Here is a 27,358-nt window from a genome sequence, read left to right on the forward strand (position 1 = left end):
CTTCTTCTTCTTCTTCTTCTCCTCCTGGCTTCATCTCCCTTCAGTGATCTACACGGTGGCGCTCCCCGCCAGTTGCAACGATCGAGGATCTGTAATTTTCGTCGATTTAATCCTCGACGAATCCAGCTTGCTATTTATTACACTGTAATATTGAAATAAGCGGGTCGCCTCTTTCTCTCTGTTCGGCTGCACAGTGTGCGCTGTTGCTGGTTTACACACGCGTGTGAGACGCTCGTCTTACTCGCCGCGGCCTGATAAGACCCAGAAAGCCATTAAAGCGTTGCCTTGATCGGCATTTAATGAAGAAAATCATAATAACGAAGCAGCACAAGCGCAGCTGCATCACAGCTTCTCTCTTCATCCCCTTCTCTTCCTTCACTCTCGCTAATCTCGCCGCCGCTTCCTCAATTATCGACGCCGCGACCACGGCCGTGACTAGTATCGAATTAAGGGTATCGAAGGGAGCGCCCTTCTTCTTGTCCTTTTTCCCTTCATCATCCTCTTACCTTTCATTCTTGCACGCGAGTGCAACAAAACGAGGGAGGTGGAGGGTGCTCTTTTCTGCTTTTTTCTAGATTTCATTCAGAGACGCTTCGCGAGTAACCCTTTCCGCTGTCTGGCGAGGCAAGGAAATGTGGGAGGTTGTCTAGGTGTGCTTGCGACAGGAACGGGGGAGATATAAGAATGTAAGAGTCGAATGGAGTAAATTTGCAATTAGCGACTCTAAAGGGTTAAATCGAGGAGTGATGGGGTGATATCATTGTGAAATGTCGGTCGAAGAATATGCTTTCTCTCGAGTTTCAACTCTTGGGGTAGTTATAGATCAAAACGAAATCGGCGTTTCTCACTTTCTATCTTACTTATCTATCGATCATCGCGTTTGCAACGGATACCGAACTGAAATCAAATATTCTAGTAGTTAACTAAGCCAGAAAAATGATTAAATTCCAAGTTGACGAATTGCAAACAGTATTGGAGATACTATACTTGAAAGAAGATTTTACCACGAGTTTCCTTCGTCGTGTTTGCGAAGAGAAACGGTTAAATTCCAAGTTGAAAAATTATGAAAAAAATTGGAGATACTATACCCGGTGCAATACACGTCTGAGAATTTTTTCAGATTTTTCCACCGAAAAACTGAACCTCGATGCAGGAACTGAAGATCTATTCTTGATACCTCTATCTCATATTAATCTCCAGATTCAGAAAATAATGTATCTATCCCGAGAGATCAACTTTAAACTTTAATTTCAACGTTAATGAAACATCCTTCCGATCATCTTGCGCACACTTCCAACGAAAACTGCCCAAAACGATTATTACTTCCGAATCTTTCGATCTTTCGTCTCTCCTCTAAAATGTTAAACTTCAATTCCAACGCTCCTAAAACATTCTCCCAGTCATCCTTCATACACTTCCAACGAGAAATGTCCAAAGCAGTAATTACTTTTAAATACCCACCTTCAGCTCGAAGAAGATCCTTCGATTTTTCGTTTCTCCTCTAAAGTACACCAGTTTCCTCTTGGCGAAATCTGCTCACTTGGAGTTTGCAGATCGGCAGAGAGGAGCGGGAGCGAAGAATAGAGGTGGCAGGACGGTTAGATCCGTTCCTGGGACCGGTATCGAAGTAATAACGCGCATAAAACGCCAGTAACGCGTTACGATATACTCGGCGAAATCCGTCCGCTTCTTCTATCGCTCTCTATCTCGCGGAGAGGAACGACGTCCACTCCGCTTAATGGCTGGCAATAATTGCTGTTTTTCAACGGAAACGGGCAAGGTATATGTGTCAGATCAGCCACGATGTGTTTCACTGGCCTCCGGCCTATGATAATCTGTCCTATTCTATAACCGTTCGGTGAATATCATTAAATTTTAACGATCCGTCTTATGGTATGTTGCGCCGCGCCGCGTCCTTCGATCTTTTTCTCTCTCTCTCTCCTTTTCTCTCTCCGTCTCACGTTTTCCGCGATTTCCTCTCCTCTCCCGCCACTTCCTCCAGCTAGCCGGACTCTTCGTCGTCCTTTGCTCTCTGCCTCGTTTCACTCCATTCCAACCTGCGTTTCTTTCGTTTCTCTTGCTGTTCATTTCCCTCCTGCCGACGATTTTCCCCAGGTTTTTCCTTTTTACTTGGTCAACTTTTAATGGAGGATTTTGTTTTGTCTTGCTATTTTGGAAGTCATGTGAATTAAAGAAATATATTGTATACTGGTGAGCGTGAATATTGGGACACCCGGTGTGTTGCTGGAGAAAGTATTGCGTGATTTAAACTACATTTTTTCCATAATTTTAGTAGCGCTTATCAGTGAAAATAGTTTTCTTTGGAGCTCGATAATTTTTTGACTATTTAGGTTGGTTTTCACATTCGGTACCTAAACGTCTTATTAGGCATTTCTCTAAAATAACGATCGTGAAATATTGATATAATATTCTTTGATCCTTCAATCGAAAAATATTATGCTTTAATGACTATTTAGGTTTGCTTCACATTTGGCACCTAGGTATCTTAATATTTGTCATTTGAAGTAAGTTAATATTTCTCTAAAATAACGATCACGAAATACCGATACATTGTTTGATCCTTCAATCCAAAAATATAATTTTTTAACGTCTATTTAGGTTTGCTCCACATTCGGTGCCTAAATGTCTTGTTTTACTTCGAGCGATTATTTTGCATTGCATCGTGTGTAGAAAAAATTGTCAGAGAGGTGCAATGTTTTAGACAAATAGTTTGCAGCCTTTTAGGAACGAGTGAACGGCATTACAGATCTCTACTGTGGATTTCCAGAGTGCAAGGTTGTGTGCCAATGGAAGAGGGCAGTTCGTTTTATGTAATTTTCTGACGATGGTGGTTCTCTGGCTATCGAATTAAATGTCTTAATACCTACGATTTGCATTAATTTAGGTACTTCTCTAAAGCAACGACCACGAAATACAACAGCTAGCCCCGAATCCAAAACTACTCCTCCCCTTCCAATCAAAATTCCACTACGAAAAGTCAAATTTCCAAAACTATTTATCCACCCTAATTTCTATCCAAACACTCGAAATTTCGACTCGTTAGTCTTGCTGTCCTAGCTTCATAATTCCCCGAGAGAAGTAGCTTCGCCTTTTTTATTTACTTTTCCAAAGGGATTACAAATCCCCTTTAACAGTCACGATTCGATTAATAAAACTGGAGAAACGGGGGGAATATTACCGCGGCGGATAATCCAAACAGCCTCCAGCCGTCATTAGGTCGTAACAATAGGAAGAAACAATAGATAAAATGGAGAAAGTAGTAGGAACATCGGCTTACGCCGTTGCTTACGAGCACAAGTAGTTAAGGGATTAGAGGACTTTTTTAAATCTGCAAACAGCCGTGGCTAGGGAAGGAAAGGAAAAGAAAAAATAAAAGGGTTAGAGAGGAAGAATCTATCCTGGGCTGTGCGGATGTTACCCGTGAAATCCGGTCGTAAACGACGACGGCTCAATTTTTCGAAACGCTCAACCCTTCCGCTACCTGCTGTCACAGGTCAAACAGTCGCGCCGATTCCTTTTTTACGGGGGAAAAAGGAGTTTTCACGTTCTTGGGCTCCAATTGGAAAGAATTATTAAATTCGCAATTATTGAATTATCAACGTCGCTGAAATTCGACGCTGGATCGCTGAATTTCAACGATGGATCGCTGAATTTCAACGCTGGATCGGTGAAATTCAACGGTGAATCGCTGAAATTCAACGGTGGATCGGTGAATTTCAATGCTGAATCGCTGAATCGCTGAATTTCAACGCTCAATCGCTGAAATTCAACGGTGAATCACTGAATTTCAACGCTGAATCACTGAAATTTAGCGCTGAATCGAATCGCTGAAATTCAACGGTGGATCGGTGAATTTCAACGCTGAATCGCTGAATTTCAACGCTCAATCGCTGAAATTCAACGGTGAATTATTGAATTTCAACGCTGAATCACTGAAATTTAGCGCTGAATCGAATCGCTGAATCGCTGAAATTCAGCGATTTGAATAAGAAAACGAAAATTCGATCGCAATATCGACACAGAATTTCGACAAATTTAACTCTTCCTTTGCGTCAAACTTTAAATTTTGCTGCAAACAAAGTGTAATATCTGATGCTTCGTTATATTGCGTAAATTACTGGTATTTATTGAAATTATTTCAAATTAAGTTCGCTATGATTTTTCAATCGCTTCAGATAATTTGAAGAGGCACAAATTCTGTAGAAAAATTGGCAGTAAATTGCGATAGCAAAAATGGTGAAAACAATGTTTTAAAGGGTTAAATAAATACACGTTGTGAAAAGTTAAATATGTCTCGTTGCTTGAGCCTTTCTTTAAAGAGATTTCAACATCTGGAATACCTTCGATTTCTCCTCTCTCCGACTCGTTGACGCGGCTAATTGCAAACACCAGTGCGTTTTTTGTGTGCTCTCGCGATTAAGCTTGCCAGAAAGCGCGATAATCCCCCCTTAGGAGCCTTTCGACGCGCTAATCCTTCGCTCTGTCGTCGGATTACAAGATGTAAACGGCGAGGTCCTCGTCGTAAACGAGCCGTAACACCACTTCTCTCTCTCTCTCTCTCTCTCTCTCTCTCTCTCTCTCTCTGCGTTTCGTGAAAACACCGTGAGTCTGTATACACCCCTTTCTCTACCTGAGACACCCTCTGCAGTCGAAGACTTCGTCGACTTCCGGCTGAGAACGGGGTTTCAGTGGAAGTAAAATCGATGTACGCGTGTATGTAAAATGATTTTTGCGTACGAGTCAGAGGGAGAGAGAGATTTTGTCTTCTTTTCTCTCTTGCTTTAAGATTGGATAGAGAAGAAATGGACGGATTTCGAAGGGAATATTTTTATAAAATCGCGACGAGGGTATCGAGAGTGAATTTATATGTTAAACGAACCGAAGTGACAGTTTCCTTTCAGCCAAGTGAGACACTCTCGAGCAAAGTGAGAGATACTTTATGCTTGCGAACGAGAAAGTGACTTAATATTGGGAAAAGAGTTCCTTTTTTTTTTCTTTTTTCTTTTAGAAGGAGCGATCGTGACTTTTGTAACCTGCGTTTTGTATTTCCTTAAGAAACTTCTATCGGCACACGAAATTCTGATTCTGCGGAAATTTATGCGAGGCTGGAATAGAATTAATTTTCTCAGTTTAACGACGATTCAAAATTAAAATAAAATAATCAAAGAACGTGTGAAAATTCTCACATTATATTTGGAAATTTGCAAGATTCGAACTTGTGAAATTTAACTCTTTGCGAACGAAGCACTTCCATATTTCTACTTTTCTTTTTTTTAACTAAAAAATTATATTTTCCTCAAACTTACACGAGCCGATGCCCACACGTCAACTACTTTTATTACTTAAAGATATGTAAAATTCGTAGTGTTCTGTGATATACGAATTGGTCGTCGTGAAACGGTTAAGATTATGCAATTAAACACGCTGAACGAAGGACTACAGAAAGAGCGGGTGACAGATAGAGCGAAGAAGGATACTATATAGGGGGTCCCCATCCAGTTCTACGGTGTATTGCACCAGGAGCGGTGAAAAGTGGTTGCCAGCTGAATGGCCGGTGTTTTACAACAGTGGCGAGAACCGAATAACCCTCGTGGCTTTGTTGAATCGCGGCCTCACGAATGTACCTGCGGTAAAAATCAGCCACTACTGTGCGCACAAGGACCCATACAGGCACCGTAAAGGGTTGAAGCGCCATAAAACGAGCCATTATCGGCTTGGAAGGGAGGAAAAATGTCCAGTTACGCTTCTTCACCGGCCTCTTTAATGGCACCCTTATTACCGATTCCTCCGTCGCTGGATTTGCCTTCTTTTTTTTCCTTTCTTCTTTCCTTTTTTCTTTTTGTTCCCGATCTTCAGTCCGTGAGCATAACTGTTGTTTGACGAATAGAAGTTGAAGTGTGTTCAGAAATTTGGAAGTTTGGACGTCTGTATGTTGTAAAATCCTGAAAATTTGTAATCTAAAAAATTTTCAATTTCGAATTTCACAATGTTCAATTGTTTACACTTTGAAGTCCTGAAAATCTGGAGCTCTTGAAATCCACCTGAAGTCCTCCAAATTAAATCACAGAAATATCAGAATCTTGGAGATTCCTAAAAGTTCTAATTTTCGAATCCTGAAATCTTCAATCCTTTACACTTCAAAATCCTGAAAATTTGGAGCTCTGAAATCCACCCGAAGTCCTCCAAATTAAATTACAGAAATATCAGAATCTTGGAAATTCCTAAAAATTCTGATTTTCGAATTCTACAATCTCCAATTCTGTACAGTCTAAAATCCTGAAAATCTGGAGCTCTGAAATCCACCTAAAACCCTCGAAACTAAATTACAGAAATATTACAATCTTCAAAACCCTAAAAATGCCATTTTTTCGAGTCCTAAAATCTTCAATTCATCAAACTGAAAAATCCTGAAAATTCCTAACCTCAAAACCTCCCTAAAAATCCTCTAAATTCCAGAATCTACCGTTCCGAACCCCAAAATTCCCTCCAAGAACCAAACGCAACATCTGAAATTTACTCTTCCTGGAGTCTCGACTTTCAGACAAACCAAGTTCCACGGAACTTCTCTCGAAAACGATCGAAGCAAGTAGGCACCTACTTCGAAAGGCGAAGAAACGATCAAAGAGAGATGAATTCTCGCGTACTCACCTGTGGGCACATCTTGCACTGGTACTTCCTAGGCGGATGAGAGTGCGGTGCGCCAAGATGTGGGTTGAGATGCGACGGATGCGAGGGTTTCACGGTCAAAGGTTGAGGAACCACCAGCAGACTCGCCGGAGGACTTCCGCTGCTCGATCCTCCAGCGCCTCGGTATTGATCGTCACCTGAAATCATCGATCACAACAGGGGATCTCGTTAGAAACGCAACCTTCGACTGATCACCTTCCTACTTTGGAACGAGTTAATCCTGTTTCGCGGTAAATTAATCGTCCGTAATCTTAATTGGGTCGATCTTCCACGATCCACATATATCCGATCTTACGATCTAAATCTCTCAGCGATCGATATATAAATGCTACCGTTCTTTACATTTCTAAAATTCACAAAAACAGTTCTACAATTCTGTTTTTACACGGTCTAGAAAAATAAACTCACTTTCCTTTTTACACACTTTCGTTCGATACTTCGAGCGACGACAGTGATTTTGAACCAGTCTTACGCAAGCGAACGCGTATGATATCCGATATTCCTGAATTTCTCATCACTTTCAATTTACATATGTTACTTTTGCTTTAAGAATTCAACTACCTTTTGTTCTTATAAAATAAACTGTGCAAGAGTGCGCATACAAATCAAATTTGGCTGTTTATAAAGACTCTTGATGAAGTCTTTTGTACGAATCCTTTTATTTTAGCTATTTTTTACAGGATTCAAGGGTGTGGAACCAATCCCCTATTTTTCTATGCACACTGCCGGCCAAAAGTATGGAATCACCGAGCACTGCAATTCACACAAAAATTTGCTGAAAAAAGTCAGCGACTTTGAACATTTTTCATTATTAGAATCAATTGATAGGAGAGAAATTGATAAATGTAGAATTGAGATAAACTTCGAATCTGTAAAAACTTAGCAGCAGATTTAATATCGATGAAAAGTGGGAGGTGATTCGAAACTTTTGGCCGGCAGTACACGATGTCCTGTTTCACACGTTTTCTTCTGGGACGTGTCTACCGTGTAAAAACAGAATTGGGTGTGTTTTTCTTCAATACCCAATCTAACGATCTTAATCTCTCAACGATCGATAAATAAATTCTACCGTTGTTGAAATTTCTAAAATTCACAAAAACAATTGTCCGTCGTTTCTCCTTTTCTTCTAACGAAAAATCAGCTCTCTGTTTCAATCGCTTCTTGTCGATACACTAAAATAAAAAAGGAGATTACGAAGCAACAGGTAGGAGAAAAGAGAATATCTCGATCGGGTAGATTGGTTAATTAGCCGGTAAACTCGATTACTATCGCAGCAAGTTTGAAAACATTTAATCGCCACGAAAATTTTCTTCTGGTCGCAAAGATCGGTGTGTGCACGAACGTAACAGCAGCATTATAGTGGAGAGAAGTGTTTTATAGCCGGTCTCAGATTAGAAAGTCACTATCAGCGGGAATAATGTTTATTTATTAAACATTGCCGGGAATTAACGTTGCAACAGTCGGAGAAATTTTGTTACCATTAGATAATACGTCAATTAAAGTATGTACACACCGTTGGTGGACGAAGATATATGGGAGAGAGAGAGAGGAAAGAGGAAAAAGGGTTAATGCATAAACGTAAAATGCAACGGTAGCAGCTAATAATTCGAGGAATTCTGCATGGACGTTTTATCGTTGCGAACGATCTCGAATAAAAGGGTTATAATTGGAGAGCATTACACGATGGCCACGGAAATAAATTGTAAAGTTGGAAAAATGTCCCCTTTTTCCTGGTGTGTTGCTAAACCGTGTTATATCTACTTTTGCTACTCATTCACCGGCGATGGACAATTCTAGATAAATTCGAGGCATAACTCTTAGGATAGGTACCCGCACGAGAAGTAATAAAGTACGTTTAATGTATTATTTGTTAAGGATAGTAGGCGAGATAAGCCACTGTTGCAAGAAAATTTATGCTCTTTGTTACAAGATTGTTACTATCTGTGTTATTGGAAAACAAAAAATCGGGGGATTAAGAGAACCGCGGATATCGCCGAAAAATTACGAAACGTTTTAAGTTTGTGCATTGGAAGGATTTTTTTATTTTTTTTTTATTTTTTTTTTAAGAGAGAATTGCCAAATCACCACTTTACAATGGTGCACACGTTTGTGAGTTTTATAATGGTGAAGTTAGTAAATCGCCGCTTTAAGATGGTGCAAAAATAACTAATTGTTTTAAGGATGAAATTACCAAATCGCTACTTTGCAACGGTGCAAAAATTGCCAATATTTTTCAATAAAAATAATACCAAATCACCACTTTAAAACGGTGCAAAAATTCTAAAATCACCACTTTGCAATAGTGCAAAAATTGCTAATATTTTCAATGAGAAAATTATCAGATCACCACTTTGCAATGGGGCGAAATTTATAAATAACAAAATTCCCAAAGCACTACTTTACAATGGTGCAAAAATCCTCAATTTTTATCAATAAAAAAAATACCAAATCACCACTTTGCAATAGTGTAGAAATTGCCAATATTCTAAATAATAAAAATACCAAATCACCGCTTAGCAATGGCGCGAAATTTATAAATAACAAAATTCCTAAAGCACTACTTTACAATGGTGCAAAAATCCTCAATTTTTTCAATAAAAATAATACCAAATCACCACTTTAAAACGGTGCAAAAATTCCAAAATCACCACTTTGCAATAGGGCAAAAATTGCTAATATTTTCAATGAGAAAATTATCAGATCACCACTTTGCAATGGGGCAAAATTTTTAAATAACAAAATTCCCAAAGCACTACTTTACAATGGTGCAAAAACCCTCAAATTTGTCAACAATAAAATTCCCAAATCAGCACTTAAAAACAGTGCAAAAATCGCCAATACTTTCAAATAAAAAAGTCACCAAACCTTATCGCACAATAAACGGTGCGATTTCTAAAACTCCCTTCCCTTTAAACACACGAAACATTCACCTGTTCCGTGAAGGAAGAAATAGCCGAGTATTAAATTCTGTATCGATTGATTTAACGTCGAATTAATATTCAAAGAAATATTCGAAGTCGATGATCCACGTAACTATTCCACGTAGCGATAAGTCGCGTCGAGGCTAATTAATGGACGGTGTACCGCCCGAGATATGAAGAATTGCACACGGATATAGAGAGAGAGAGAGAGAGAGAGGCACGCGGATCGATTGACGCAAGAGCTGGCAAGGGGCAAGGATCCTGGCAGGTTGCAAGGACGAGTGATCCTGCGTTACGAGTGGCTGTCATTAAAGTCGAGTTCTCGATATCGAGATCGAGCCACGCCGCTGTTACAGGTGCATCCGCCGAGTGTGTGCGTTAATGTAACACACTTCGATCCAGCTCCTTCTGTTTCACCTCCATTAAAATTCTTCTTTTACATCTGAAAATTATTAGTATCTTGCTTTCCTATTATTCTCCTTCTTCTTATCCTTCTTATCATTCTCGGTATTCTTATTCTTCGCCTTCTTTTCATTATACTTCCTTCTTCTTCCTCTTATTACACTTTGCTTCTTCTCTCTTCTTTTTAATCTGAAAATTGGTGTTATCTCGATTTTCTGCTGTTCTTGTTCTAATCCTTCTTATCATTCTCGTTCTTCTTCTTATTAATGCCATTATTACCATTGTACTTTGCTTCTTCTCTGTTCAAATATTTTTTCATCAATCTGAAAATTGGTGTTGTCTTGCTTTTCTGTTATTCTTGTTCTTATCCTCCTTATCACTCTCATCACTCTTATTCTTCTTCTTATTAATACTATTATTACATTTTTCTTCTTCTCTATTAAAATATTTCTTTTGAAATCTAACAGTTAGTCTTATCTTGCTTTTCTCCTATTCTTATCCTTGTCATTCTCGTTATTCTTCCTATTGCTATTACTATATTTTGCTTCTTCTGTATTAAAATATTTTTTTTTAATCTGCAAATTAGTGTAATCTCGTTTTCCTATTATTGTCCTCCTATTCTGTTTCTCCTCCATTAAAATTTGGAAATAGTTATTATCCTCCTTATCTATTCCTCTTCCTCTCCTTCCACCTCTTAACCCTAGAGCGGTCTTCGGGTCTCTTTTGACCCGCCGCCTTCTTATATTTTCAGTAACTTTCGCTGTTATCGAGTTTACGTTCCTTGTCCAGGTTCATATGTCGCGTTGGACCCAAAAATGATCACACACGAGGTCTCAGGTCCTTTCTCACCCAAAAGTCTTAAGTGTACCGTCAAAACCAAGATTTTCACTTCCTCTCATTTTTATTCCAGTGAATATTTTTTAAGAACATTATTTCCTCGCAAAATTTCTCCCCCAAATCTCACCTACATCCGCCCTTCCCAATTCCTCGATCTCGTTTCCAACCCAAACAAATTCCCCGCGAAATCTTGAAAATCTTCAAAAGACAATCCTCGCGGCAGTTTCACTTCGCACAGAATCGAATCCCCGAGAAAGTACACACACGCACCGCTCCGATCGTTAAAATCATTTCATTACGAGAGATCTCGATTTTCTAAAAGAGAGGAGAAGAAGAAGAAGGCGAAGAAAAGGAACACGGACGTTTCGCACGCCACAAGTGTACCGACTTTCATTACGCATTACGCGTTGCCCGTTTTATGGCTATTTCTCCATTAATTCCTTTTACCTCCCCGGTTCGAAGACCGTCCCTTTCCTGCAAGATGAATTCTAGCACGGCCAAGAGAGTCCAATTGCCCGGCCTCGCTCCGAGAAAAATGAACGAAGAGTAAAAAGGGCGAAAAAGAAGAGGAAAAAAAGAAACGAAAGAAATAACTGGGCGGAAGCATTAGGAGCATTAAATGGAGGAAGCTGTAATGAATTACGTATCTGATCTGTTTCCTGCCAATAAGAGAAAAACCTCGTTGCTCGACCTTGCCTCAGACATCTTTAAAAATAAGATTCAATTACTGCAGCTAGCCTGATCGGCGACCAAATTACCTTGCAGCTTTAAAACCGCCCCTCAAACAATCTCTCCGTCTTTCCTTCTCCTTTTTCCTTCCCCCTCTATCTCTCCTCGATACAAAGATTCGTCCAATTTTCAACGAGAATCGCACACGTTTACCTTTAACTCTTTCATTCTGCCTGTTCCCACCCTTTTTCTTCCTCTCTGTTTCAACAAATTAAGCGTTTCGTCTTAACACTTAAAGCGCCGCAATATTTCCGAGTTTCGTAGGAAAACAGGCATCCTTTTAACGAAATTAAACAAAATGACTCTTGTAAAAGAGAAAATTTCTACTGAAAAATCTTACGTAGTGTTTATCACAGACACGGTAGTAAGATTTTTAACGATATCGATATTCAGCCACTTGCTGCTCAAGAGATATTACATTTTGTTCGGAAGAAACATGTAAAAACGCATCTAGGCGCTTGGCCCACATATTTCGCCTTAACCCTGTCCGTCCCTCAGTCCCTCGGTGTTAATTTCACACAATGGTATCAATGAAACGACAAGATAAAAAATTAATTTTGTAAATTCTTTCATTAAATACAGAAAATGAGGAAAACACAAATAGCCGAACAGTGCAATTTTCTACCGGAAAAATTCGTGAAATTGGCACGAGGGACGGACGGGGGTTAAAGCGGGTGTTAGGTATGAAAGTGTTAAGATACGCAGACGAAACAGGACTTTATCTGTCGATTTTATAGTTTGCTCAGATAAACGAACAATAACGACGAGGACACGGTGTCAATAGCTGTGACAAGAGTGAGCCACGAGGCCAATTAATCTTGCCGCGATACGTCGCGCGTCAGCGTCTGTGAAATTCTCGCAAATCACGTTTCACTCACTGTACCTTTTTTTCTTCTTTTTCCCCTCTTCTTCTCCTTCCCTCTTCCTCTCTCTCTTCGCCTAACGTCCACTATTACCTTCTGCTTCTTCCCTCTAATTGGCTGGTTCACGCGCGTGTGTAATTGCTCGTGCATATGCAGCCGCGACACTTTAACCCCTGACCGTAGTACACTGTTGCGTTCAGGTGCTTACACGTACGTGTGTATCCTTCGATACGTTCGATTTCGATCGATTTGCATCTCGACGAGTTTTATTAACGACTCCGAGGCTGCTGTTTATTGCGGTTTTAAAAGTGCATGGAAATTCGGTGAAATATTCCATTCGAGCTGCTGCGACTTCTGTTCCGAAATTCTGAAAGTTAAATTTAAATTTGGAAAAACTGGAAGATGGAGAAATTTTCATTTTTGTTTGAGAAATTAGGAGACGGAGAAATTTTCATTCTTGTTTGAGGAATTGGGAGAAATGTCAATTTTTCTTCGAGAAATTCGAAGATGGAGAGAAGAGAATTCTCGAGTCAAGCGCTGGTTCTTTGGTTTTTCGAAATGAACCCTTTCACTGCCGGTTAGAGGAAAGTAGAACGCTCATTTTGTGACCGAGCTGTTCGATAATTAGTTCGCGGGACAAAATTTTGTAAGACTTGGTCGAATCACTGTTCCTCTCGAAATTTTGTATTTTAAAGAATATTGAAATTTTGATCGATCATTGGAAATTTGTACAAAGGCGCCGATAGCAGTGAAAGGGTTGAACGCGTAAAGATTGGTTTTCAGAGGTAATTACTGTCTTCGCAGATGGGCCAAGGTAGAAATAAAATGCCTTTCCATTCCTGAATTAACCCTCTATGGGCCCGTGTAACTTTCAAGTCACGTACTAATATATCGATATTTTATTAAACAATTGAACTTTCTTCCACAAAATAAACGTCTTGTTGTACAATGTCTCCTTATCAACCAGTAACTTTCTCGATAACCGTTGTTACTTCAAAGTTACAATATGTATTCGTTACGATAAAATTGTCGAAACTGCTGAATTCACTGTTATTCTGTATTTATAGGTTACGTAAATTCTTTTACAGCCCATAGAGGGTTAAATATTCCTTGAAGTTTCTCTGAAAAATCATATTAAATAACTTAATCTCGCAGGTTACGTAAATTCTTTTCCATCCCATAGAGGGTTAAATATTCCTTGAAGTTTCTCTGAAAAATCATATTAAATAACTTAATCTCGGACAAACTTTCTACCTGATTCCTATCAGGGAAATATCAATTTCCTTCACGAATCTTTGGCTTTCATTGAGCGTTGCAATTAGGTGTCCTGTTTGAATTATCGTTATTGCACAAACAACGAAACGGCGTACAATCTTGGTCGAAATCCACAGGAAGCTGCGCGTTAATGGAAAGACCGACGTTCGAAGGAAATGTTACCGTCGTCTCTGAACAGTCCTCGTGTCCACGTAACGTTCTCCTCGCGGCACAATTAATTGATCTTTCCAGCGTGCTTGAACTCGATAATTATCATTTGCATACGCGATCTCGTGCGCCAGGAGACCTGATCGTCTTTCTCGCTTTGCCAGAGAGAGGAGGAAGGGGGGCAGGTTCGCCTTCGGCCTGCAATTAGCGCACGCAATATCGCAACCGCGGAAAACTGCAGCCGGTGCGTCTATTTTCTGCGCCGTTCCGATCCAGTATCGATCGATTTGCGAGAAATCTTGATCTGCTCCATTCAGAAAACCTCCAAATCCGCGTGAACCGTTTTTCTTTTCTTCAAATTCTTCTTTTGCAACAGTGTCATTTCTCGATCCTACATCTTTCCCTCCATTTAGAAATGAATCTTCCAATCTTCGTGGATCATTTTTTTTTTCAAATTCTTCATCTGCAAAGGTGTCGTCGATTTTGCAAAAGAATCGCGGTAAATCTCGATCTTAAGTGCTTTGCTCCGTTTAAAAGAAAATCTTTAAATCTTCGTGGATCATTATTTTGGAAATTTGTCATCTGCAAAAGTGTCGTCGATTTTGCGAAAGAATCGCGATAAATCTCGATCCTAAATCTTCTGCTCCGTTTAAAAGAAAATCTTCAAATCTTACTGGATCATTCTTTCTTCAGAAATGCCACTCTTTTAGTTGACGAATTTTACTGGCGAATTTTACTTAATTAATTCTGACCAGTCATCAAAGTTAATTTGTTTATATCTCACGTTCCCCGAAGAATCGGCAAAAGAAGATTGCGATCGATGGTAATATTATTTTATGTTCGATTAATTATGATACTTAAGTAATATACAGTTTTTTCTGCTCATTTCTCTTGTAAGACGAGGCAGCAAGTAGTCTAAGGTTGTTGAAATAATACGTTTCTCGGAAAATTGCATAAGATCACGAGCAGTATGCGACACCGGCGAGAAATATTCCAGTATGCAACAATATTGTGCTGTAATTATCGGAAATGAAACGCCTTAAACTTCCATCCGTGTTCACTATAATCTCGTTAGAAACAGAATAAATACTCAACGTTTCGAGCACTTCACGTTAAAAGGATTGATAAGGTCTCAGAGATCCAAACTTTCCAATACTTCTCATACGCAAAAGTATTAGAAACTTGGAAACAAAACTGTAATTCTTCAAAGAACCCTCACTTCCTTTCTGAGTGAAATTTTCGCACGATTTTTGAGGAGAAGTTACACGAAGCTATGAAACGTGAACTTTCAAAAGAAAAGAGAACTCCATCGCTCCTCTCCTCCACAAAAATTTCGTAATTTCCCCACGAAAATAAACAAAATCATTCTCAAAACATTCATCACTTCTGGCCATACATTCACCTCGAAAAATTATTCTAAAAACTGTTCCTTTCGTTTAATTCAAATAAAATACACAATATCGATTACCCAGAAAAGCGTACGCTGTTCCCCCCGAAAGAGTAAGACAATTTCTAATTACTTCACAGTATTCCAACCGCGTCTTCGCTACTCTTTAAACTCTAAACTGTCGTCTCTGTTCGACCATCACAAGGAAGAGGACGACGACGAAGAAGTCGAAAGGTGGCTCTTTATGCTCGGTGAATAGAACACGATGATACGACGCGAAATGGGAATAAAAGCCAGAGAGAGAGACTGTGCCGGCTAAGTTTAGAACGCAACGCAATCCGGTCGACTAGGAACAAGATGCATTATTTCTTTCACAATTTTTTCCCCATCGTCTTCGGAACAATATTCCTCCCCACCTCCTCCTCGTCGTCGTCGTCGATACAGGATGCAGATTCGTCGTGGCTTGTTTACGAGGCGAATTTCGAGGACGATCGGCATTTTTTGAAAATCACGCTGCCTACCAAGCCAATTTATCTCTCAGCCTCCTTTTATTCTCTCTCTTCCCATTTTTATTCCTGCAAACGAGTTTCGAAGGCCAATCAGAGACTCGACGCGAATTTTTGCGGAAGAAACTCGAGTTACGATAGTGATTTTAGTAAAGGACTTTTTGGGTAATCTGTGTTGCAGCGGTGTGTGATTATTTTTGTTGTAACTATGGTTGGAAGATTAACCGTTGGCTGGTTTTGCTTGCGATTTAGATTATTCTAAAATTCAGTCTGCATCTGTGAATATGCGAATTATGGATATATTACGACGCGTTGGGTATAGATAAGAGTGATCTATCGTTAGAACTGGCTCGTCACATGAGCGTGACGTTAGTCAGTGACATATTAAATTCGAAATTAACATTCTTTATCGTAATTTTCATGCTTCAACATTTTCAGTGTGTTCGTTCACTTGATCGATATTGTTTCTCTTTTAGTATTAGGAAACGAGCCACTGAGAAGGCGAAGTGACTAACTCCATAAAATCAAGTTTGTTAAATTTGTTTTATTTGCCAAGAATTAAGTACTAAACAAATGCACGTGCTTTGATACTAAAATTGAAAGAATTTCAAAAAGTGGAGTTAATCATTTTCTACCTCATTCTTGAGTCATCTCCTGGTATTTCATTATACAGTAAGATCCCCTATAACGCGGAAAATGTAATATAAACTGAGTTTCAGGGACGTTGCTTTTAGGGCGAAATTGAATTAACCCAAAATTGCAAAATTGCAAATTCCGAATTTCTATGTTCTTTACAACAAGGCTCGATACTTCCATCACTTTCTCTTCTCAAATCGTAACAATGGTGACCACAGCGTATCGTGTCATCAATTTTCGGTGGAAATTGAATTATCCCAAAATTGCAAAATTGCAAATTTCAAATTTCTTGTGTTCTTTATACTAAGGCTCGATATTTGTATTTCGTCTTCCTTCTCAAATCGTCAATGGTGACCACATCGTATCGTGTCATCAATTTTCGTGCGAAATTTTAACCTAAAATTTTCTTCTCAAATCGTAACAATGGTGACCACAGCGTATCGTGACATCAATTTTCGTGCGAAATTTTAACCTAAAATTGCAAAATTGCAAATTCCAAATTTCTTGTGTTCTTTACACTAAGGCTCGATATTTCCATTTCGTCTTCCTTCTCAAATCGTCAATGGTGACCACATCGTATCGTGTCATCAATTTTCGTGCGAAATTTTAACCTAAAATTGCAAAATTGCAAATTCCAAATTTCTTGTGTTCTTTACACTAAGGCTCGATATTTGTATTTCGTCTTCCTTCTCAAATCGTCAATGGTGACCACATCGTATCGTGTCATCAATTTTCGTGCGAAATTTTAACCTAAAATTGCAAAATTGCAAATTCCAAATTTCTTGTGTTCTTTACACTAAGGCTCGATATTTGTATTTCGTCTTCCTTCTCAAATCGTCAATGGTGACCACATCGTATCGTGTTATCAATTTTCGGTGGAAATTGAATTATCCCAAAATTGCAAAATTGCAAATTCCGAATTTCTATGTTCTTTACACTAAGGCTCGATATTTGTATTTCGTCTTCCTTCTCAAATCGTCAATGGTGACCACATCGTATCGTGTCATCAATTTTCGTGCGAAATTTTAACCTAAAATTGCAAAATTGCAAATTCCAAATTTCTTGTGTTCTTTACACTAAGGCTCGATATTTGTATTTCGTCTTCCTTCTCAAATCGTCAATGGTGACCACAGCGCATCGTGTCATCAATTTTTGGTGGAAATTTAATTATCCCAAAATTGCAAAATTGCAAATTTCAAATTTCTTGTGTTCTTTACACTAAGGCTCGATATTTTCATTTCGTCTTCTTTCTCAAATCGTCAATGGTGACCACAGCGCATCGTGTCATCAATTTTCGTGCGAAATTTTAACCCAAAATTGCAAATTCCGAATTTCTATGTTCTTTACACTAAGGCTCGATATTTGTATTTCGTCTTCCTTCTCAAATCGTCAACGGTGACCACATCGTATCGTGTCATCAATTTTCGTGCGAAATTTTAACCCAAAATTGCAAATTCCGAATTTCTATGTTCTTTACACTAAGGCTCGATATTTCCATTTCGTCTTCTTTCTCAAATCGTCAATGGTGACCACAGCGCATCGTGTCATCAATTTTCAGTGGAAATTTAATTAACCCAAAATTGCAAAATTGCAAATTCCGAATTTCTTGTGTTCTTTACAACAAAGCTCAATACTTCCATCACTTTCTTTTCTCAAATCTATAAATCGTTGCCAATTATTCTCTTCACCAATGAAACATCAAATTACACCCACATTGCATTTTTCCAACTTCAACCAATTGCTTCGTCTAAATTTCAAAATTAAGATTCGAGCGTTTCTCCCAACAAGAGAGAGAAAAGAAGAGAGAATCGGACGAAAAACGGAGCATTGTTTACTACGAGCATTGCTCGTGTTAATTTCAGCGCGTGTTTTCATCGTCGGTCCGAGAGAGAGAGAGAGAGATGTCACTAATGAGGCATGACGTCACGCGCGGCCCGCGGCGCTCTCTTACGCGACGAGCAACTTCAATGGAATTATCGCGGCTGTTTCGGCGCCTTCGCGCGTGAAAACCACCTTCTTTTTTTCCCCTCCTGCCTCCTACTCTTCACTGCACCGCTTCTTCTTCGTCTTCACGCCTCTCCCTTTTGTTACAATTTCATTCATCGGCCACTCGAACAACCACCGTTCTCCTTTTTCCCGCCAGCCGCAGACTTCCGCCTTTTTATTCCTTTCCCGCGCATTTTCGAGATCCTACGGGAAAATTTTCGAAAATTTTCCTCGGATTTTGATCTCTGTGATTTTCAAGTGATTGTTTCAAATTGCACGATGATATCGAGGTTTCGATAGAAGTGCGACGGTGAAGCAGTTCGGAAGTAATTGAGCAAGAGTTGATGGTAATTTTCGAGAGGAAGGAGTGGAGGAGGTATACGTCCTTGGAAAACCGAAAAATCAGTCGCAGACCGGAAGCTAGGAACGAGCAGCGACCTCGAGCCGCAGACAATGCGAAAAGACGTAATTGCGAGGGCGTGAGATTGTTGGGAAAGGACCGTGATTAATTTCGTAATTAACTTAGAAGTGTACAGAGGATCAGGCTTGCAATTTGGAAACTATAGTGATCGTGGGTAGTTGTTTCTCTTTCGCCGATTGGTATTTTAATAAAATTGAGAAAAGTGATTAATTTCGTAATTAGCTTCGCAGAGAATCTCGAAAATCAGTGGAAATAGTAATTGTCTCCTTCCTACTGATTCGAATTTTTATAAAATTGGCAGAAAAGTGATTAATTTCGTAATTAATTTCCAAGAGAATCTCAAGAATGAGGCCTCGAATTTAAAAATTGCAAAAATAATAGTTGTCTCTTCTCCACTGATTCGAATTTTAATAAAACTGAAAGAAAAGCGATTAATTAACGTAATTAGCTTCGAAGAAAATCGGACTTCCAATTTAAAAATTACAGAAATAGTAATTATTTCTTTATCGCTGATACGAATTTTAATAAAATTGAGAAAAAAGTGATTAATTTCCTAATCAACTTTTCCAAAATCAGACTTCGAATTTAAAAATTGCACAAATATCAATTGCCTCTTTCCCACTTTGATCCGAATTTTAACAAAATTGAAAGAAAAGTGACTAATTTCGAAGAGAACCTCGGAAATGAAGCTTCGAAAATAAAAATTGCTAATATAATAATTGTCTCTCTTCCACCGATTCGAATTTGACTGAAATTGGAAGAAAGGGAGGTAAACGAAGAAGAGAAACAGTGGCAGTACAGACAGAAATTGAACATTTAAATAAATAAAAATGCTTGGCGAAAAGCAAGCTCCCTTTTGCGGAACTTAGGCTCGCGGGAAACGGGACTAATGGTCGTGGGAGAGCAGCAATTGTCTCCATTGTGACACATGTTTATAATTGTTTACCAGCTGCGTCGAAACGAGCCGGAATTCGACGAGCCTCTGCCTCTCCCGTCGTGGAATTTCGTTCGCCCTATCCACCAACAGAGAATTCTCTTTCCTTCTGCAATTTCTTAAATTCCTTCTTTCGTAACGCTTCAAATAAATGACTCTCGCGTAAAGAACTTTCCTCCTCTTCTTTTTCCCAACCTAACTGTGGGTTACTCTTGCGAGGTCTGACGAACCTAACGTAATTTTCACAATTACGAAAGAGGCTCGATTTTCATCTTGTCAATTTCAAACTGACTCGATTCGAAAATTTATCGCGAAATTTCCAGTGATTTGATGTTTCGAAGCAACAGAAACGGAAAATACGAATTCTAAATGTCGAATGAAAAAATTCGATATTTGGGAAATTTGAAACCCTCGACAATAATTGCACAATTCTCCAGCGTCTCCAATTTTAAATTTTAAATTATAAAATACTCTCGACAATCAGAAATTCTCAAATATCCAATTTTTCACTCGTCGTTGAGTCTTTGACCCTTTCGCGACTAGCGCCGGTTATATCCGGCATCCACTAAATGCTTGACACTGGCTAGCGCCGGTTATATCCGGCATCCAGTAAGCGCGTCGCATTGGCTCGCGCCTCGACAACTCAAAGTGAAGAATTATTTTAAAATACAGAACAAGGCCTCAACGACATTCCCTTCATCCGACACCATCCTTAAGCCCTCTACTGTTCCAACGAAATCCTCTAAGATTTGAAAAAACGCGAGACACTCTTGATGCGTATGGTTAGTGGCGTACTGATGGCTAGTTCCGCCGTCGCGACAAGGTTAATTCCACTTTTTAATTGAGAAAAGATTCGACACAAAATCCCTAAATTGTAAAAATTCATCCGACTAAAGTAAGAATAAGAATACCGAGAGAGAAAGGAAGAAGAAACTGATCCCGATTGGAATTGGTGCTTATTGAACGATCGAAAGAACGAAAGCCTGCGCGGAGCGATAAAGAGGCAGGCTGTTATCGTTACGATTCCAGCCATTAAGATCTCTGTCGTAAGAGCCGCGAACGCGACACCGTGGCCTGCGCTTGTCTCCTCGACACTCATGAATATTCGATCGCTCGTCGTCGAGAGCGATCCTGACGTCATCGAGTCGGAAGGATCAAGGATCCTGCCACCGCTGCGCTTTCGATTCGTTTCGCTGTCTCGTCGCGTGTGCACTGCGAACGCCTTTTCGTTCAGGCCGACTATCGTGCAACGTACGCGCGTAGAAAGGGCAGCTTTGATTTGGAGAACGGATAGGGAATTTCTTGATTCGTTCAAAGTGAAAATTTGATAAATCTTTTGGATCGTTTAAGTGTGAATTTGCTAAAATTGTAAGTAAACTTTGTTCTGTAGCACACGAAATTTTGAGGGCAGCTTTGACTTGGAGAATTAAAGAGGAGATAAGAAATTTCTTGATTCGTTCAAAGTGAAAGTGGAAAATTGGAAGTAAACTTTTGTAATTGAAAAGTATTATTCTAAATGCTGAATTCTACTTTGTAGCGTGCTAAATTTTAAATGATTAATTTGAGAGGGCGACTTTGATTTGGAGAATTGAAGAGGGGATAGGAAACTTTTTAATTCATCGAAAGTGTGAAAGTGGAAAATTGAGAGAAAAGAGGAACTTTGATGAATCTTTTGAATTGTTTCAATGTGAAATTTGCTAAAATTATACGTAAGTAGGTATACTTTTGTAATTGCAAAATATTCTCCCAAATGCTAAACTTCATTTTATAGCGCACTAAATTTTAAATGATAAATTTCATTTTATAGAATACTAATTGGTTTGGAAATTTTTGCACTGCGAAAGGTTGTCGAGGAACACCCATTTCTCAGATATTCAATTTTGTCGCTTGATATATTAAATTAAAAACTTTCAAGAACCACTGAAAAAATTCGGTATTTGGGAAATCGACGCTTCACAAGAATATTTCGCAATTTTCAAGTCTTCAATTTCAAATATTAAATTCAATTTTACAACATACCTATTGATCTTGAAATTAGTAAATTCGATATTTGGGAAATCAATGCTTCCCCAGAATATTTCGCAATTTTCAAGTCTTCAATTCCAAACATTAAATTCAATTTTCCAAAATACCCATTGATCTTAAAATCACTAAATTCCCAAATATTCTCTAAACACACACAAATTTCCCAAATTTCCAAACTTTTCCATTTATCCTTAGGAGGTCTTCAAGTAAAAATATTAAATTCAATTTTCCAAAATACCCATTGATCTTAAAATCACTAAATTCCCAAATATTCTCTAAAAACACACAAATTTCTCAAATCTCCAAACTTTTGCATCTATCCCTGGGAGGTCTTCAATTTAAAATATTAAATTCAATTTTCCAAAATACCCATTGGTCTTAAAATCACTAAATTCCCAAATATTCTCTAAACACACACAAATTTCCCAAATCTCCAAACTTTTCCATTTATCCTTAGGAGGTCTTCAATTAAAAATATTAAATTCAATTTTCCAAAATACCCATTGATCTTAAAATCACTAAATTCCCAAATATTCTCTAAACACACACAAATTTCCCAAAACTCCAAACTTTTCCATTTATCCTTAGGAGGTCTTCAATTAAAAATATTAAATTCAATTTTCCAAAATACCCATTGATCTTAAAATCACTAAATTCCTAAATATTCTCTAAACACACACAAATTTCCCAAAACTCCAAACTTTTCCATCTATCCCTGGGAGGTCTTCAATTCCAAATCAAATAAAATTAATCGATCTTCGAATTAGCAAATTACCATCGCATCCTAATCTCTCAAACGTCGAATTTCTTCACGAATATTTGGGAGGTCTCGCGAACAGCCGCGGAAACGAAATCTGTTATCGAAAGACACGATCCGAGACTCGTTAATTAATATTAATACAATCGCCGGATTAAATTACGACGTTTCACCGGGCGATTCATTTATAACGACTCAAGTCTGGCGATAATTTCACCAAGATGTTCGTCGTCTCGATCAAGTTCAAGAATTGCCTGTCTGAATTATGCAAACGACACTCTGCAAAATGTCACCAAGCACCGGGAGGGGGGAAACGATCGATCCATCGAGATTCGAGATGCTCAACGAGCTGTACCACCCGATGAACAAGAACACGTCTGTGTGTACAATAGCGAACAATATGAAATTTAGATAGAAACGAGCCACGATTGCGAATGCTCGTACGTGTGGAAAAGGAGATTTCGAGGAATCGAGCGGGACACGGTGATAAATCCGTGGACACCGACAGAAATTCAATTAGACAACTCTCGGGAATGTCTTTCGAATATAATTACACGTCTACTCTGGTTTTTTTCGTTCTTTGGGGAATTGTAAGGGGTTGGCTACTTTGGATGGTTCAAATGTAGTAGTTATTTGAAAAATTGTAATATGGTTGTAAGAGAGACAACGAGTTTTGAGATAAATGTAATTTAGGGTGCTTTTGTGTTCAAAATTTCTATTAAAAAAATTGGAGATTCTAAGTAATTTTCTCACTTATTAGTAACCTTGGAAATTTTTTTTTAATCTTCTGAAATATTTTTTAATTTTCTGAAATTTTCTCTTTCTCCGTTTGAAATAATGGAGATATTTGAGGTAAACGTGACAAAGTCATCTGAAAATTACTCTCCCCAGAGTCCCAAATTTTCCAAATTTCCCTTGTTTCCAAATTTCTCTTATTTCCAAGTTTCCCTTATTTCCAAGTTTCCCTTGTTTCCAAATTTCCCTTATTTCCAAGTTTCCCTTATTTCCAAATTTTCCTAATATCCAAATTTCCCTTATTTCCAAATTTTCCTAATATCCAAATTTCCCTAATATCCAAATTTCCCTTGTTTCCAAATTTCCCTTATTCCAAATTTCACTTATTGCCAAATTTCTCTTATTTCCAAATTTCCCTAATATTCAAGTTTCCCTTCTTTCCAAATTTTCCTAATATCCAAATTTCCCTTATTTCCAAGTTTCCCTTGCTTCCAAATTTCCCTAGTTTCCAAATTTCCCTAATACCCAAATTTCCATCAATTACTCTACACACCAGACAATTCTCCAAACCAGAAATTTCAACAAACGAAGAAAGCTATATTCCTCGATAATTAAAACCTCCTAAAATTCCACATTCTCGTCGACTCAAAGTCCGCCCACTCCCAAACCGCTATTCCCCTCCCGTTCCACTGTGCAACAGCGGAATGATTCTCCGCGAGGGGATCGAGAAATGCGAAAAATTGCGACGAGCATCGAAAACGACGGGACGAAAATTCCTATTCGTTCCAAGAGGAGCAACAAAAGTCCGTGTCTCTCTGCTAACAGGACATTTTGGTCGATGAGTCGACGCCTGGGGCGACCATTGTCCGCAGAGGCTCGAAAGGTCCCGCGACGGGACGGAATTAAAGATCAGATGCACCATTGGCAAGGTCGTTATGTCATCGAGCAACTGTTAGACCAGAGAGAGAGAGAGAGAAAGACTCTTCTCTCAAGGGGATCTGCATACGTGGCAAGTCTCGAAAAATCGGCGCTTCCGCCTTTTAAAAATATTTTTCCACCAAACAGACTTTCTACGGTATTTCCAAAGGTTTTTCATTACACTAGACGTCTGTCGCGAGAAAGTTCTCCTCCTTTTTTTCCACCCGCGTTCGAATTCTGGAACGACGATGAAATTCCCTTGGAAAGACTGGATACCGATGAACCGAAAGAAAAATTTAATTCTTTTTTAGTCCTCGGAGAATGCGAGTTGCGATATTTCTATGACAGTTCTTGGTAGATTTTCAAGGGAACGGGATGTTCTTGTCTTTTGAGATAACACTGAATTTATTGGAAATTTCGTGGAGTGTTTGTGTTCAGTATGAATTTTTCTATAGGTAGTTTCATTGTTTTAATGGAGATTTTTGTTGTAGTTTCTGAGTAATTGCGATTGAATGTCTTTGGTAGAGTACGGAATGTGAGATATCTACTAATTTAACCACTTCTTGATATTTGGGATTTCAGTGAAGATGTTTCACCGTGAACCACGAAAGTTGTTTACAAAATTGAATCACTTCTATTTATCTAAAATTCCGAAAGTAATGTCCGGGCAAAAAATAACGTCTCATCGATCTTTCAGGAAGAAACAGCGTATGCCACACCTGACTAACTTTTCAGAAATAAGGAAACTAGTTTTTTTTTTTAAATTAACGACTGATATTTCTCTCGAAACTTTTATGCTTCATGCGTATCCTTAGCAATCTAAACAAATTAAAATGCACAAGAAAACCTTTTTAATATGTAATTTGCAAAATCACGCTAAATCTCAAATTATTTATTATTTTATTATTTTCTCAATTATTTTTGCTCTCACTTGGTAAATTACTATCCCTATTTTGCTATTTCTGCATAATTTCTAAAATCTCAAATTGAGAATCGCCATAATTACTTTTTCTCCCACTTGGAAGATCGCAATCTCTATTTTACCATAGAAAATTCAATATAGATATACGCGATTTGTGCAATTTCTGCATAATTTCTAAAATCTCAAATTGAGAATCGCCATAATTACTTTTTCTCCCACTTGGAAGATCGCAATCCCTATTTTACCATGGAAAATTCAATATAAATATACGCGATTTGTGCAATTTCTGCATAATTTTAAAATCTCAAATTGAGAATCGCCATAATTACTTTTTCTCCCACTTGCTAGATCACAATCCCTATTTTACCATAGAAAATTCAATATAGATATACGCGATTTTTGCAATTTCTGCATAATTCCTAAAATCTCAAATTGAGAATCGCCATAATTACTTTTTCTCCCACTTGCTAGATCACAATCCCTAGAAGATCATAATCCCTATTTTACCATAGAAAATTCAATATAAATATACGCGATTTGTGCAATTTCTGCATAATTCCTAAAATCTCAAATTGAGAATCGCCATAATTACTTTTTCACCCACTTGCTAGATCACAACCCCTATTTTACCATGGAAAATTCAATATAAATATACGCGATTTGTGCAATTTCTGCATAATTCCTAAAATCTCAAATTGAGAATCGCCATAATTACTTTTTCACCCACTTGCTAAATCACAATCCCTATTTTACCATAAAAAATTCAATATAAATATACGCGATTTGTGCAATTTCTGCATAATTCCTAAAATCTCAAATTGAGAATCGCCATAATTACTTTTTCACCCACTTGCTAAATCACAATCCCTATTTTACCATAAAAAATTCAATATAAATATACGCGATTTGTGCAATTTCTGCCTAAATTTAAAAAATCACAAATTATGCTACAATCTCAAACCAAGAATCGCACACAATTACTATTACTCCCACTTAGTAAAACTGCCCATACACAAGTAATTTACGCTACACCAGCACTCATTTCCTCTATTCCAAAGTTCGCAAAAAGATCGCTGTTTCTGATCAGACGAATTCAATGGAAGCGTCGAAAGTGTGAAGCAAACGAAGTTCCCAAGCATCCAAGGGGACAGATCTTTCCTCATCTTCGGAGGAATTCCCGAGGGTTGAGGAAAAGGAGAAGGTTTTTTCCCTTGGTAGACACACCGTCTGGCAATCGTCTGGCAGTGGCGATCGGTAGTTCAGGTGTTTTTACGGTTTTCCCTCCTCCCAACACCCGAGTTTTTCACCGCCGCTTCGGTTTCATGGCTTTCCCAGAGATTTTACCGCCCGGCTTGCGGAGTTTTACGACGTCGTTGCTGGATTTTATATCGCGACGCGACGCGTCGCGCCGCTCCGTCGATGAGCAACGACTCGATTTACACGTCGCTTTGCTGAAGAATATCCGCGAGAAACGAGGCCCTTCGTTGGCTAAATTTACTTCCAACATCCCTTACGTACCTTCCGAGTATAGAGAACAGCTTTCGACGCCGTTGCTCCTCGTAAAAGGTTAATTGGAAGATCGATGGATCGGTTTCGAGACTATTTCTCTGTTATCTCTACATTTTTACACGTTTCTTCCTCCAATTTTCTTTAATTTTATGGAAATACCGTGTTCGATGCTTCACTCTGATTCAGTTTCTATTTACTGAATCTATAAGATCAAATTTTTTTTAATATTCAACTATGCACCGAATCGTGTTGTCCACATTTAACCCTCTGCAATCGAGTGGCAACTGAGAAGCGACGTTAGATAATCGTCACATATATTAACGAAGACAGAGAAGAGATCTATGGGCCTTCGTAAATTTGTTCACCACGGTGAAATAGAGAATACATTGAATATTCGAATAAAACAGTACAGTACAGCGAAATCACGGTTAAAATTAGGGGCAGTGATCTACAGTGATCTACAGCGATTTTGCAAACTTGTATAAAAAGAAAGTCACACTAATTTTGGGTAACTCGCATCGTTCACTATGAAAGCACCATAAATCACTAAATTGCAAAAAAACACCACCGATTGCTAAAAATTTCAACCAAAATATTAACATTAATTTAAAGAAAGAAAGTTTCCCTTGTTTCTTTAAAATTAGTCTAGAGCTCGAATTGAATTACACCCTTCTCATAATTGATCTCTTGTAATAACTCATTTCTAGATCGGTAAAATATTCAAACGGAACTCGTCTCTC

The 27,358-nt window shown here is 38.5% G+C and overlaps 1 protein-coding gene across 1 annotated transcript in view; it reads right to left on the reverse strand.

The window, feature by feature from the left end:
• LOC108570622 (zinc finger protein rotund-like) overlaps positions 1-27,358 on the reverse strand; it is a 252,569-nt gene that overhangs the window by 92,174 nt on the left and 133,037 nt on the right. The window contains exon 5 of the mRNA XM_017932507.1: positions 6,670-6,845. Within this exon, the coding sequence (XP_017787996.1) occupies positions 6,670-6,845 (176 nt within the window). The remainder of the gene's footprint in view (positions 1-6,669; positions 6,846-27,358) is intronic.

Source organism: Habropoda laboriosa, unplaced genomic scaffold (genome assembly GCF_001263275.1).
Source record: "Habropoda laboriosa isolate 0110345459 unplaced genomic scaffold, ASM126327v1 scaffold101, whole genome shotgun sequence".
Taxonomy (NCBI): Eukaryota; Metazoa; Arthropoda; class Insecta; order Hymenoptera; family Apidae; genus Habropoda; species Habropoda laboriosa.